Consider the following 15,129-nt stretch of genomic DNA (forward strand, 5'->3'; position numbering starts at 1 on the left):
AATCCTGCCTCTTGTCAAAAGTTATTTTGACCTTGATAGCTTTAACTTTGACATAACAAGCAGGGAGACTTGCAGAGCATTTGAATTCACATAGCCATGAAGATGAATGTAAAGAGAACAAACTAAAAACAGTATTTAGAGACTGCAGGATCTTATTTCAAGGCTTATTCAAGAAAGGTGGGGAAAAGTTTCACGGTTTATTAGTAACAGGAATTAGTCCAAATATTGGAAAGCATCCAAATCCTAATATTTTCAATAAGCATTACACCTGCTATTTGTATCAATACAGGATGTGGTTTCTTTGAAACAGCTTCCAATAGAACTGGACACAGGTCAAGAAGATTTATTCTACTGCAGCTTAGAAATACCTTTTGCAGGTTATTTATTCATTTTTAGGTTAGGGTGCAGGTGTTACTGGAACTGGAGGGCCTGTGCTATAAACTGTAATGCAGGTGACCTTCTCTCAAGGGTTGTATTGAGAGAAGTTGTATTGTTGTATACCAACCTCGGAGCACGGTGAAGTGCCCCCGAATCTTTTTTCTAATTTGGCATAATGTTTGAATTGTTTGATTATTGAATAATATGTATAATTATTATGTATAATAATGTACATGTAGAATTATGAATATATGATGTGGTTTGATTGGATTGTTAAAATGGAAAATTTAATAAATATAATTTTAAAAAGAGAGAGAGAAGTTGTATTGTGCTGGCAGGAGGGGCAGTCCATAAGTTAATGGCTCCTCCTATGTAGAAAAATATATCGCATCTGATGTTAAACAGAAAACAATCTGAACAGGTATTTGCATGGGAAAGACCGTTCCAACAAGCTTACAGTCATTCACCTTTTTACTATTTACCTCACCCACCAGCATCATGTATTAGTAATTTTGTGTTGAAGTAGGCAATGCATGCACATTTGTTAATTGTCTTACACAAAACTGATTTTTTTTTAAAAAAAAAAAAGTTTGGGTTACTGTATGTATATCACACACAAACCTAACTGTTAAACTAACAAATCACACTCTTACAAACGGCAGTAAGCACTCCAGTTGAATTCCTATTTTTTAAAAAAGACTTGACAGTACAAACCTATGCATGTGTTTAGAGAGGCTTACTCCAGTAAGTGTGCGTGGGAATGCAGCCAGAGATAGTAAAGATGTAATTTGGTACCTTTCTATAGGGGTAAAATGCTGCTTTGATCAATGTCATATATCACTAAAGTCTTTCTTCCTTTTTTCCATCTGGAAAGTGCTGAAGTGTAAATTTGGTGAATTTACAAGATAAACTATGGACTTGATATACTGAGCCGTAAATGGTAAAGTTGGGGACCAGAAAACCAATGTTCTGTACATCAAAATCATTTAGCCCAGAACTGTATGTTGCTGACATCATAGCTGAAAGCAGACCTTTTTTTCTAGAATAAGTTTAATAAAAAAAAAACCAGACCAGAAAACCCCCCACAAAACCTCCAAACCCCATAAAACACTTAAAGAATAACAGAGGCATTAAAATGTCTATCATCAACAATACTGTTCAACTGTTTCTACCTTTAACACAAGATACGCAAAGAATCATCACTAGGCTTTTCTGCATCTTTTTCTCTCAACAATCCACAGCTGTACACCAGCAATATCTGAGTAGGTAACTTACAGACTGCCCACACACACTAGGGAATTAATATTGCTGTCTCACTACAGAGACTAAATCAAAGACAGGCATACTCTTCCAGTAGCAATAACCTACTGCTGGCAAGAAAGTCATGAAATGGTTGACTTCAGGAATCTTTGTCCTGAAAGCTCCTGTAAGAACAGCAGAATATACTAAAAATGGATATAAAAATGGTCACTTGTGTTCCAAGAGAGCAACTCAGTTTTCATTATTTCAATGTCCAAACCATAACTTCCTCTGCTTTTTAAGCTCCTTCCCTTTAAAATGAATCTCAAAAGACTGCTAATACGAGATTCTGATCTCTCAGAAAAGAAAGTGAATGGACTAAAAGCATTAACCTTTGCAAACTGACTTTTGTTAGGATATTCATGAAACGCTCTCAGTAATCACTGAATTCCCATAACAAAAAGTATATAACTATATACCTATTATATGGAAATTTTATTTTAAGTCTATTTTAGATTCATAAAATGGCAATATCAAAATGCTGAAAAACAAATGTACATTAAATAAAGAATCAATAAAGCAGAATTCATTGTTTTCTATTCCAGAGGTGCTTAGATTTATATGTAATCTGTTTCTGCACAGATGTCACATTAAAATTCACTCATATTTTCCTGTCTTGATTTTGTAACTAATAAAAAAATACAGCAGATTCTGATTCAAATCCAGGAGTAACACACTGTAACGTTTAGATTCAAGACCAGCAACTGGAACATCTACAACATCTACAAAAGATGAGCCAAGCAAGTCTTCATGAGCACAACAAGCGTACACTGAGTCACATAATATTATGGAGTACATAAGTGCGTGTCTTTAGGACACCAGCACACAACTAAAATAACATGTTAAGCGTATGTACATAAATACATACATACATACATTATACTAGAAACTAAGCCCGGGCAACACGAACATTTGGTTTATTACATGTACAAATTAACACGCAGGTCTATTTTTCCTTTCGCAAAACAGTACAAAACTGCATATATCTTTTGCAAGGTAGCAACTGTTTGAGCCAAAAGCTCATCGGTTTCTTTAGCAATGAACAAATGTAATGGTAATCTGACGGAACTTTTCAAACTGGGAAAAGAAGCAGGGTGAGGAGTGGGAAGTGATTGAGATAAGTAAAATAGTGTGGGGTGGGCTCAATTCCTTCTCAACAAGCTTGCAATTCATGGAGAAGAAAAGCTGCTGGGAATGAAAGTCTGATAAGGAAAATGTTTTACGCTTTCCCTTCTCCGATTGCAAATTACCTCTCTCCAAAATGGCTTTTCCAATTTAAACAGAGTCAGACTACATGTTATATACACACCTGCATGTAACAGTAGTTTGGCTCAAAATGCACCCTAAAAATAGAGATGGCATTAAAAAACATCTAATTTATATTTTCCCCATGGACATTCTTCATATAGAAAGTTGAAATCTTTCAAACAAAAGCTAGGTCTTCCAGTCTTTAAGAAATCTTTAAAATCACTTACCTCCCACTCCTTAGCAGCTGCTTCATTAATTGAATCTTCACTGGCTTCAGACTCAAATTTTTTTACAACCATAAACCCAGGCTCTCTACTTATCTCCTCTGTATCTGTATATATTTCTGGACTCCACTGAACAAAAAAGGCATACAGATGCTCAGTCCTTTCAGAGAGCAAAAGAGAAAAGTAGTTACTGAACTTTCAAACTTACAAAGACCTATACATGTTTCAAATTTCTTCCAAATACCTTTCCACTGTTGCTTATACACTATTCTCTTTGAAAAGAAAGAACTTGAGTGAATGTTCATTACAATTTTTAATAATGTATTCCAATGAAAATTTAGAATACAATCACTCAGAAGCATAAAAAGGGACTTCTATTTTTTCTGGAAAACTATTGTATTGTACTTCATTCTTTCCTCACTCATCCCTAAATAAAACTAGCAGTATCAAGAGGTATCTTTCAATTGTTTACAGGCATATTGACTAGTCGCCACTGAAAGCTTTATCCATGAATTTCCCTAAACAAATTTTAAGCCATCAGCACAACTTGCGACAGTGAAGTCCATAAATTAAGAATGCGTGTCTTTCTCAGGCATCAATAATATTGGGGAAGCCCAAGTAAGCCCTGCCTCGCATAATCGGTCACAAGATGTGGTGCACACACACAATTTTAATGGCAATGCCCATTAACTTTTTTGGGGGGTGGCCCCCTCAAATATTTTATTGGAGGGGTCAAATGGACCTCGGCCCCTACAAGTTGGCTCCTATGAACTGAAGACTTTCAGAGTTTGGTAGAAAAATAGTTTGGTATACTGAAAGAAAGCAGCAATTGTTAAGCTGAAAAGTGACAAGGCACTCCTTTATGATGGCTATATTTACAGAAAAGCGTTCCCATCTTACCTTTCTTGCGGCACAGCAAACCAGTACTCATGTTTCTTATCTCTCTGTGCATACTGTTGCATGGATGCACTTGCCTGTGATACAAATGTTTTTCTCATTGGCTTGCCAACTCTGAGACATAAGAACTTGTGTAATCGATGTCTTCTCTTCTCCTTCGTTAGAGAACCTTTCATTAAAGACGATATTAAATGTCAGATCTTTCTTGGGAAGTTTGATCAGGTAGTTTACTAATGCAGCAAAAGCAACATGGGAGGCAGCAGTTACGAGTTACTGGTCTCTGCAGCCACAGTTGGTGCTGTGATTCTCCAGTGTTTTGACTTCACCCCCAGAGGCACACTCCATTATATCTTGAGTCAGACTGATGCCAACAACTTATAAATCTCTCTGCTTTTATGCAACTGCATGCTGGATAACCCCTCTCCCCCTAAATGTGCCCTTCCAGTTCCTGCGGTTATTGCATTCAGTCGAAAAATATGTATAGCCTTTCCAGTTCCTCTTTTTTCTCATAGCTTGAACTCACCCAATAAGGAGTCATTTTCTCCTCATCTGTGCAACTAAAATCCTGGTTAATCTCTTATTGTGTCTTGAGTTTCTCAGTGTTCTTTTCTTACAAACACTTTGTACTGTATCCTGAAATCTGCTGTCTGTCTTTTTAAATACTTTCCCCCCTCCCTTTTCACAGGATTCCCCATTTCATCTATTGAAACTCCTTTAAATGCTTTCCTTCTCTATCTGAACTGTCCTCATTACTTTATCTCTGTGCACTCTTTCATTCTTCCAAAACTAACCTCTGAAAACTGACTTTGGTGTATAAGCCCAATATAGATTGGAATCCAAGTACCTGAAAGCGCATCTTTCTCACTACCAGATCAGGCCTTAAGGGCTGCAGGAGATGGCCTGGTTGTAATTCCATCAAAAGCCACAGTAGTATGATGACACAGGGCAACATCTTCTCTCTTATGGCATTCCTTTCCATTGGAGATACAGATGTTCAACAGCTTTGCATGTAAATACATATTTTGGCTAGGCCAATGAATTACCTTTTTGCTACTGCTTTCATTATTGTTGTGGGTATGGATTTTACGCCATCATAAATAGTTGACTTTATCTACTTAGGTTGAGACTTTTATTCTAGTATGGCCTTTTATTGTCTAGCATGGCCTTTTATTCTAGTATGGCTTTACCTCTCTTTTAAATCAGAACCAGTGAAGGCGGTGAAGGTCCTGTGTGAGTGTCTGGAAGCGGTTGGAGGATGGATGGCGGCTAACAGATTGAGGTTGAATCCTGACAAGACAGAAGTACTGTTTTTGGGGGACAGGAGGCGAGCAGGTGTGGAGGTGTGGAGGATTCCCTGGTCCTGAATGGGGTAACTGTGCCCCTGAAGGACCAGGTGCACAGCCTGGGAGTCATTTTGGACTCACAGCTGTCCATGGAGGCACAGGTCAAATCTGTATCCAGGGCAGCTGTTTACCAGCTCCATCTGGTACATAGGCTGAGACCCTATCTGCCTGCAGACTGTCTCGCCAGAGTGGTACATGCTCTGGTTATCTCCCGCTTGGACTACTGCAATGCGCTCTACGTGGGGCTACCTTTGAAGGTGATTCGGAAACTACAACTAATCCAGAATGCGGCAGCTAGACTGGTGACTGGGAGCGGCCGTCGAGACCATATAACACCGGTCTTGAAAGACCTACATTGGCTCCCAGTACGTTTCCGAGCACAATTCAAAGTGTTGGTGCTGACCTTTAAAGCCCTAAACGGCCTTGGTCCAGTATATCTGAAGGAGCGTCTCCTCCCCCATCGTTCTGCCCGGACACTGAGGTCCAGCTCCGAGGGCCTTCTGGCGGTTCCCTCACTGCGAGAGGCCAAGTTACAGGGAACCAGGCAGAGGGCCTTCTTGGTAGTGGCGCCCGCCCTGTGGAACGCCCTCCCATCAGATGTCAAAGCGATAAACATCTACCTGACATTCAGAAGACATCTGAAGGCAGCCCTGTTCAGGGAAGTTTTTAATATGTGAAGTTTTTAATTAGTGTATCTTTCATCTTTGTTGGAAGCCGCCCAGAGTGGCTGGGGAAACCCAGCCAGATGGGCGGGGTACAAATAATAAATTATATTATTATTATTATTATTATTATTATTATTATTATTATTATTATTATTATTTTATTTAGGATTTTTATTGTCTAGTATGGCTAGGCAAAAACAAGTAAGTGACTGTTGCGTCTGAAACAAAAGGGTGATAATTTTTAAGAGTCCTACTTCACATAACAGAATCTTCTATTAGCAGTGGGGAACTTGGTGGCCTCTACATGTTGTTGGACTCCAATTCTCATCATCCCCAGTCAGCATGACCATTGGTCAGGGATCATAAGAATATAAACGGAGCTTGCAGGATCAGGCCAGTGGCCCTTCTAGTTCAGCACCCTGTTCTCACAATGGCCAACCAGATGTCTGTGGGAAAATCCATGTTAGATAAAGCTATTTGTTGTTCTCAGAAAATTAATGTATTAAAAGCATTTCTCTTCCATCTTTCTATTAAAGGATCCCCAAGTGTTTCATGCAAAGAATGTTACATGAGAAAAATGCTAAATATTTCCTTAACTGGCATACCTGTTGCTCATAATCTACAAACTGCGTTCTGAATGCAAACGTGGTAAATACTTCCAAGACACGTTTTATCACTAACAATGGGAGCTATTCAATGATGTGTGATAAGGTTACCTCAAAAAACAAGATGCTAAAAAAATTACTTTGTGTTCATTTAATTTTTTTTAATAATAAAGACAAACTTATGAAGCAAATTTATATTTAATCATCTTTAATGTAGGCATAAGTAATTCTTCCAGCTATGACAACTACTTCTCTTCATCTGTCAGTGGACTAAGCTGGTATAGGAATGGGCTATATTTTCCAGCCACACCACTGCTAAAAACATATACATATTATACTCTAATATTTACTTACTTACCTTCTATTGTTCCATCAGCTATTGCTACTTTGTGCTTCATTTCCTTATGTGCATCTTGGTGCATGTTGTCCCTTTGTTGTTTAGTTTGTTGCATAGTATGGCTCTTCCAAAGTTTCCGCAGCATATCAATATCTGTCTCAGAATCTTGAGTTGGCTCTTTCACAAGTTGCCCCTTATTTGTAGCATCCCATTTAGAATCATTTTCTTCAGAATGCAAACACTCCTCACCTTCTGGTACATTTTCCTGATCTGTGCCATGTGGTGTCTCTTGAGCATCAGCACTAGTTCCCTCTACAGTGTCTTGTACTTCTTTTAGTGTTGTGTCTGCCGATTCTGAACCCACAGTATCACTAAGAGACTTGCTGCCGTCATTCAAAGGATGTTCTAGACTGGAGTTTACGTTACCAAGTACATTGGCAGAGTCTGAAATAGCTGTTACATGTTCTATGGCAGTCTGATTTAGTGTTTGGACAGATTCTGATGAGGCTCCAGAGGATTTGTCTTGCCGAAGTTCATCCGAAGAAACAAGCTCCTCCCTTATTGGAGAGAGTTCTGATTCAGTGAACACATCTTCCGAAAGAGACTCCTCTGTGCTCCTCGGAGCAGTGCTGGCACTATCATTCCCTGTATCTCGCATCCTTGAGTCCATTTCATCAGTATTGCTTCTTGTGATTTTCCTGAAATGGTAGAGATCTTTTACAGACAATTGATCCACATCACTAAAAGAAAAGGGGGGGGAAAGGGGGGGGAGAGAGAGCTTTATGTTATAACCTAATAAGCTAGACAACACCTATGTTTTTACTAGCCACATTTTAATTGTGTAAGTTGGGAGGCTTATTGCATATGACTCTCCATCAAACTCAATTCCACAATGTATCTGATTAGCTTCTTGCTTTATGGCAGATGGATGGATGGATGGATGGATGGATGGACCAGATACGCCTTATATTTAAGCACTAGCATGGCAACCATAAGTGACAAGGAATTGCAGGCAGAAAGACACATGAAATTCAATGCAGGGATAGGAGTTTCCCCCTCTTTATCTAGCATAAGGGTCAAGCAGGGGCCAGAGGAGAAATGGAATTCTGTCAATTATTATTTCACAGAATCATAGAATTCTAAAGTTGGAAGGGACCACGAGGATCATCTAGTCCAACCCCCTGCAATGCAGGAATCTTTCACCCAAAGTGGGGCTCAAACCCAGAACCCTGAGATTAATGCTCTACCTACTGAGCTATCCCTCTTGTTTATTTGATGGTTAGAAACATCTGAGAGGTTGGAATAGATGCAATTCCATCTTCTCCAGTTCTGAATTTTGCACAATAAATGGTTAAAACCAAGGATGTCCAACTGGTCGATCCCTGGGAGGTTATGGTCAATTGCTGGCTCCTTTTCCTTTGTTTTTGCCGCTCTAAGAGCATCCGGCCCCACCCTCCATTTTTGCATGATCACTGGAACAGAAGATGAAGTTTTCACAGTGAGGCAGTTAGCTTTTATAGCGATCTTTTGGTGAGTGACTAATCCTGTTTCCCCTTTACTTTTGCTAGAACCCCCTAAAAATAGAACTGTCCTCCCTACAAAAAGCTCAACAAATTTGGCCTGAAACTCCCCCCCCCCCCCAAAAAAGGGGTAGATCGCAGTCTCTTGGGAGTTGGACGTCCCTGGTTTAAACAAACCATTTTTTGTACAAAGTACCATGAATCCAGTATTTTAAAATGAGGCAAGCAGTTGATGATTGGAAAGAGATATTCTATACTACAGTGATAAACACGTTATATTACAACTGCAAATACAAAACAGACTGACATCTTGTTAAAACAGTATATTATAAAACTGAATACAAATGTTCAAATGAAAAATAACAATGCTGATGTGATGCTGAAGATAAGAAGATGCAAAACTGTTTCTCTTTCTTCTTTTCAGCTTTAATAGTAAAAGATTTCTGCCTATATAAAGTATTTCTTAATGCCAAACCATTTTTTACTCTTGAAAGTAAATAAAATTATTCAACAAAGCTCAGAAAACACATTAAAAACCTTTTCTAAGAAAGATTGCAGCACTCTTTATCCCTCACCAATTCAAAGAGCAACATCCAAAGGAAGGCACATGGCCTTGCCTGTGTCTGAAAGGCTTTGGGCACTTGGCAAACACAAACAAAAAACCAAAGCTATACCCTGCCCTTCCTCCTGAGAAATGACCTGAAGGGAGATACAGGCTCATTTTCCTATTGAACGGAATCCTCCTCCCTCCACTAAGCTTAAAGCCCAAGAGAGGAGCTAGGGATTTCCCCTGAAACAGTGCAACAGGTTTCACTATGAGACCAAATTTATCTGTTTGCTTCCCGTAATATGTTTGGGGGAAGTTCCAGTGTGGTGATAAGTATTTATTTTTCTGAGTATCTCTAATCATTAAATACTTTTAAAAAAAATATCATTATAGGTTATCTCCAGCCTAAACATTTGTTTCCGTTACTGAGTCTGTTCTGCCACTAAATCAGTTGGCAGAACTCAAAATATCCTATAAAAACAACCTAATAATCATACTGGTGGATCATCATGATCTGCTGAACTAAACATCTTTCCCAATATGAAGTGATAAAGCATGGAGTCTTAGGATCAGATCATGAAACAAACTCACGGCATAATAGAACAAAGTGACCTTAGGTATCCTACTGGAGTAGGGAATCACATAACATCTGTTTTAATCACAATTCCAAGATGAACTGAGAAAGATTTTATGCCAGCACTAAAAACCAGAAGTATGTGAAAAACCTAGGGTGGTATCCAATAGTAGTTATACTTCAAGTATACTCTTTGAAATCAACAGACCCTTAATCTGTTTACTTTCAGTTACGAGTATGACTTAGATATCATGCCTAATGTGGTGCCACACACAGTATTCCCACATGGTGTTGGGAAGAGGGGAGAATCAGGGGCAGAGCAAATTTTTTCAGCTTTAACTGAAAAAGATTAATCTTCTTAAATATTTTGCAGAAAAAAGCATTCAACTGCAATCAATACTAGTTAAAAGTGTATAGCTGATTAGGGGAAGTTGGTGGAAATATAAAGATAAATAATTGTAAAATACTAAAGAGAGAAGGGATTATGCTTCAGCGATAGCAGAAAAAACCTGGTTGGGATATCACAGGTATTTCTACTCTTAAGAGCAAATGGGAGACGGAAGACATAAGATGGGGCAACACACTTTTATCTCCCTCGCTTTTTAAAAGTACACAAACATAGAACCTAATTAAGTCTTATTTCAAAGGCTATGAAAGTGGCAAGTGGCACAGAGCAAATACCGTATTTTTCGCCCTATAGGACGCACTTTTCCCCCTCCAAAAATGAAGGGAAAATGTGTGTGCATCCTATGGGGCGAATGCAGGCTTTCGCTGAAGCCTGGAGAGCGAGAGGGGTCGGTGCGCACCGACCCCTCTCGCTCTCCGGGCTTCAGGAAGCTATCCGCAAGCCTTGGGAGCCCGGCGGTTGCGGACAGCAGCCTGCAGCCCGAAACCCAGGGAGCGCAGCGGAGCGCACCCTGGGCTTCGGGCAGCTCTCCGCAAGCCTGGGGAGCTCGGCGGGAGTTCCCGCCGGGCTCCCAAGGCCTGCGGACAGCAGCCTGTTCTGGGGGCTGTGGTAGGGGGAAGCTCGGGCTTCCCCAGCCCCAGCCCCACACCTGGGGGGGAAATAATTTTTTTTTCTTTATCCCCCCCCCCCCAAAAAAAGCTAGGTGCGCCCTATAGGGCGAAAAATACGGTACTTAGCAAAATCTTACAGCATCTTAACTTGATAACTGTTGTCTAAACTCTGTTCTTCAGGTTCCTAAGACACCAAAAGCATAGAAAATATTTCCACTAATAACATATTTAAATCCCAAGAGAATAACTTGCCTTTAATTTTCTATTAAATAAAAAAAGCACATGCATCTAATATTCCCTGCACGTTTTTAGCTTACCTACAACATTATTAGACAGAGATGTGCTATTTTCAGAATTTGCTAGGATTGTATTCAATCTGATAATCAAGTGACATGGAAAACTTTTCTAGGGTACGTTTCAAAAAGCCATGAAGTAAAACATGTTTTCAACTCCGCTTGAATTGAACTGAAACTAATTCTTTTGTTCAGTGGGGGAAGCAAACAAAGCCAGGAACATTATCTTCACAACTAAGCTAAAAACAACAAAAAGGAACACTTTCTTGAAGGAAGGGCAGGGGGAGAGATCAGCTCTTTTTCTCTGTAAAAGTCATCTTATTATTAGAGACAAACGTAACAAAAGGTGAACAATATGAACCACTGTGTATAATTTATACTGATTACCTCTTCCTAAACGTTGAATTTTAATGCCTTTGAATTTAGGAAAAATTAAGCTAGTCAGCATTAAGATACTGGCTTTTCCCACACTCATCATTGATGCAAAAAGGGAAAAGGCTGTGCTGAAGTTGGAAAGAGAACATATATCACATAAACAAAAGTTAGAGCCTGTCATGTACTTTTTGTTGCCTTAAGTCTTGAATAGAATAATTTGTATGATGACATAGAAACCACTACCATGCAGCTTAAAAGCAAACTTTGTATCTATAAAAATATATTTATACACAGAGAGAGAGAGAGAGAGAGAGAGAGAGAGAGAGAGAGAAAATCTAATTTATCTTACATGGGTAATGAATCCTTTACTTTGCCATCTACAATATCTTTATACATAGCAGCTGACATCACTTCTTCCATTGGACACATGATGCCATAGTCTTCACAACCATTCTCTTGAACCAATGGATCCATTTTATGTGGATCAAACATTATATTATTTGGCGTCACTAGCAGCACACCGTGGACTGTTCCCTAAAATAAGAAGAAAGGGGGCGGGAAAATGTTTGATGACCTAAAGCCAAACGTTTTCAAAGCTTTTCTACAAGTAACAGCACTGAATACTGAACATTTTTACTAGAAGCTACCTAATACTCAACACTCCTATAAGCCAGTGAAGGATTGTAAACCAATCCACAAGGAAAACATTTTCCCCTAGTAAAATAAGATGCCTGAATCAATATTTAGCCATCACTGTTTTAGAAAACAAACAAACTTAGGTCTGTTAACTTGTAAGACTTTTCCCTCAGCATGCTAGCAATTGGGAAGAGACTCTCTTCCACCTAGATTAGAGAACTTAAAAATTAACTTTATGAAAGCATTTCATGAATATGAATGGGACTGGGCTAGTATCACCTTTGCTTGAAGCATTTAGTTCCAAAGCTAAGAGGTGGTGGGGAAACACCATTAATTTGCCTCTGGTTTCTTTGCATAAATAAAGCAACACAGATGCATGCTAAGAGAAGCAGCCTTCTCCTGGAAACCTACTACAGTGGTACCTCGGTTTACGAACTTAATCAGTTCTGGAAGTCTGTTCTTAAACCAAAGCCGTTCTTAAACCGAGGCGCACTTTCCCTAATGAGGCCTCCCACCACCAGTGCCCTTCCACCACTCGGATTCCATTCGTAGACTGAGGTAAAATTCGCTAAGTACTTCCGGTTTTGGGGAGTTCGTATACCGAATAATTCGTCAACAGGGCTGTTCTTAAATTGAGGTACCACTGTAAATAGAGGCATTTAAAAAAATAGAACCTAATCAATCAATCCATCAATCAATCAATCAATCCGTCAATCAATCAATCAATCAATCAGAAACATATTAGATTGGGTCCAGTTATGCCCTTTCTCTGATAATGGAAGAGGAGGCAATTTTCACTGGTTCCCCTTTCTCACTACAGCCCCTCAAAGATCTACTCCTCCAAAACAACAAAGAAGGTGGTGTGTTTGGTTATCTGGCAAAGGAGGGGGCAAAACTGCCTCATGGCTCCCTTCTGTCAGCAGGCTTCTGTTGGATCACCAACAGCAAGGGTAAAACTGGATTCAGTCCATTGATTTAATTGAATGTGTCTTGGAGCTCCATTCCTTGGTATGCACTTAAAAGTTTATGAAAGTTTCAACCTATGGTAAAAAGATTCAGAATCTAGCTCAAATAAGTTGCAGCAATTATATAATTAATGTAAGCTGGAGCATAAAGGTAAAGGTAAAGGTACCCCTGCCCATACGGGCCAGTCGTGTCCGACTCTAGGGTTGTGCGCCCATCTCACTCAAGAGGCCGGGGGCCAGCACTGTCCGGAGACACTTCCGGGTCACGTGGCCAGCGTGACAAAGCTGCATCTGGCGAGCCAGAGCCGCACACGGAAACGCCGTTTACCTTCCCGCTAGTAAGCGGTCCCTATATCTACTTGCACCCGGGAGTGCTTTCGAACTGCTAGGTTGGCAGGCGCTGGGACCGAGCAGCGGGAGCGCACCCCGCCGCGGGGATTCGAACCGCCGACCTTTCGATCGGCAAGCCCTAGGCGCTGAGGCTTTTACCCACAGCGCCACCCGCGTCCCCATAAAGCTGGAGCATAAATGAAATCAAATCATGCAATATCTGCATTTAAAATAGATTGTGAAATTCACTACATTTCCTGCTTATTAAATAATGGTTTTATGTAAGGCATGTCATTTCTTAAAGATATCTAATGATTTATATAACCAGAAGTGCCAATGATTATTATTTTTGGAAGGAGAGAGGTTTTGGCGAAAAGCGATAGCGGCATGAGGGACCAAGAGAAGCCTATTCATATCCACGAGTTATTTTTATTACCAACCACTATGTTATAATTTTAGAATGTGGAAACAGTTTTTGCAAAAATTAGGAAATCTCTAAGAGGTATATAGTGGGAGCCTAGTTGAACAAGGAATATGAAGAACGTATTATGAGTTTTGAAAATCTAATGTTACTAATGAAATAAAAGAGCCAAGCAAAAGTTAAGATGGTATAGTAATGAAACTCAGAGCAAATGGAAGCCTTTGGCCAATTTTTAAGGTGGCAGGGGTTCATCAATATACAGGATTAAACCAATGTAGGTTTGTGGATGAACAGAAGTCTAAAAATACATTCGTGGACTTTTAAGTTCACCTGTCTTGGGACAGAAAGAGAAGGAATCAAATCAAATATAAACACACTAAGAAAGATTTGAGCTGAAAATAGCAGACACACGCTTCTAGAAAAGCTTTATTATTTTTACTGAGAAAGTACTGAGAAAGTTATTTCACATGCCATACCGAATGCACTGCCTTTAAGAAAGATGTAAATGTTTTGACAGTTTTTCCTGCACAGTATTTTGGCACTACCAAGCCTCCCACATATTTTATTTTTTAGAAGCAGGCGTAATTCTGCTTTCAGCATTGTCTATCAGTTTTCCGAAGCCTAAATGGCTCTCACATTTTCCTCAGTGTTCTATACAGTCAGTCTATACAGTTAACTTGTATATTACATAAGGGTCATGTTCCAGGGATAGCACAAAAAGCTGAAATTGCATATAGTGAAATCTCATTGGAACCGCCCCTGCACAAGCACTCTTATCTTCCTGAGCCAGCATGCAGAACGGGTCTTACCCTCCAAGGAAAGCAGAGAACTTTTAAGCTCTCAGTCTTGTTCACCTAGTATGCAAGGTGGAGAAGCTTAAAAGCACTTTCCGCACAGGGAAAACCCAGCACAAAAAGATCCGTTAAGCTCTCTGCATTCTGTGTGTTTAATTTGTGAAATTTCAACTGGCTGCCTGTCATGCATGTAAAGTTGCAATCACGTAAGTTAAACGCATGTAAGTTGTGAGTCGACTGCACTACTTTGCCTCAGAAAGCAATACATAAAACTTGTGGCTTGAGAAATTTGCTGCTACTCCTAGCCGCTGGTTTAAGAAATGAAATAATTCAAACAGAGAATTACACAAATACAGAACTACTGTGGAAATGTGCACACAAATTATTTCTAGGAAATAATGGCACACACAATCTGTATGCGATCCTCTCATGTGCAGTCTCTGTTGATTTCAAAACCACAACTTCCTTCTATTTTACCAAAACCTAGTATTATTGTGTCAAAAGGCTGGGGTATTGTTTATGGGGTTTTGTTCAGAGGTTTTGCTACTGCTATTGATACTAAATTTTTTGCATCTTTATTTTTAGACCTTATTATTTATGTGAAAATTGCTCAGTTTGGTTGTGTACTTTTTGATGTGTTTTATTTATTGTTTAGGACTAC

The 15,129-nt window shown here is 39.4% G+C and overlaps 1 protein-coding gene across 4 annotated transcripts in view; it reads right to left on the reverse strand.

Annotated features, from left to right (window-relative positions):
* The window catches only part of OXR1 (oxidation resistance 1), a 246,261-nt gene that overhangs the window by 23,497 nt on the left and 207,635 nt on the right, over window positions 1–15,129 (reverse strand). For all 4 annotated transcript variants that reach the window (XM_028736299.2, XM_028736303.2, XM_028736298.2 and 1 more), the window contains 4 exons: window positions 11,672–11,856; window positions 7,018–7,736; window positions 4,050–4,215; window positions 3,153–3,309 (listed from right to left, as the gene is read on the reverse strand). In XM_028736299.2, the coding sequence (XP_028592132.2) occupies window positions 3,153–3,309; window positions 4,050–4,215; window positions 7,018–7,736; window positions 11,672–11,856 (1,227 nt within the window). The remainder of the gene's footprint in view (window positions 1–3,152; window positions 3,310–4,049; window positions 4,216–7,017; window positions 7,737–11,671; window positions 11,857–15,129) is intronic.

This window comes from Podarcis muralis, chromosome 8, assembly GCF_964188315.1.
Source record: "Podarcis muralis chromosome 8, rPodMur119.hap1.1, whole genome shotgun sequence".
Taxonomy (NCBI): domain Eukaryota; kingdom Metazoa; phylum Chordata; class Lepidosauria; order Squamata; family Lacertidae; genus Podarcis; species Podarcis muralis.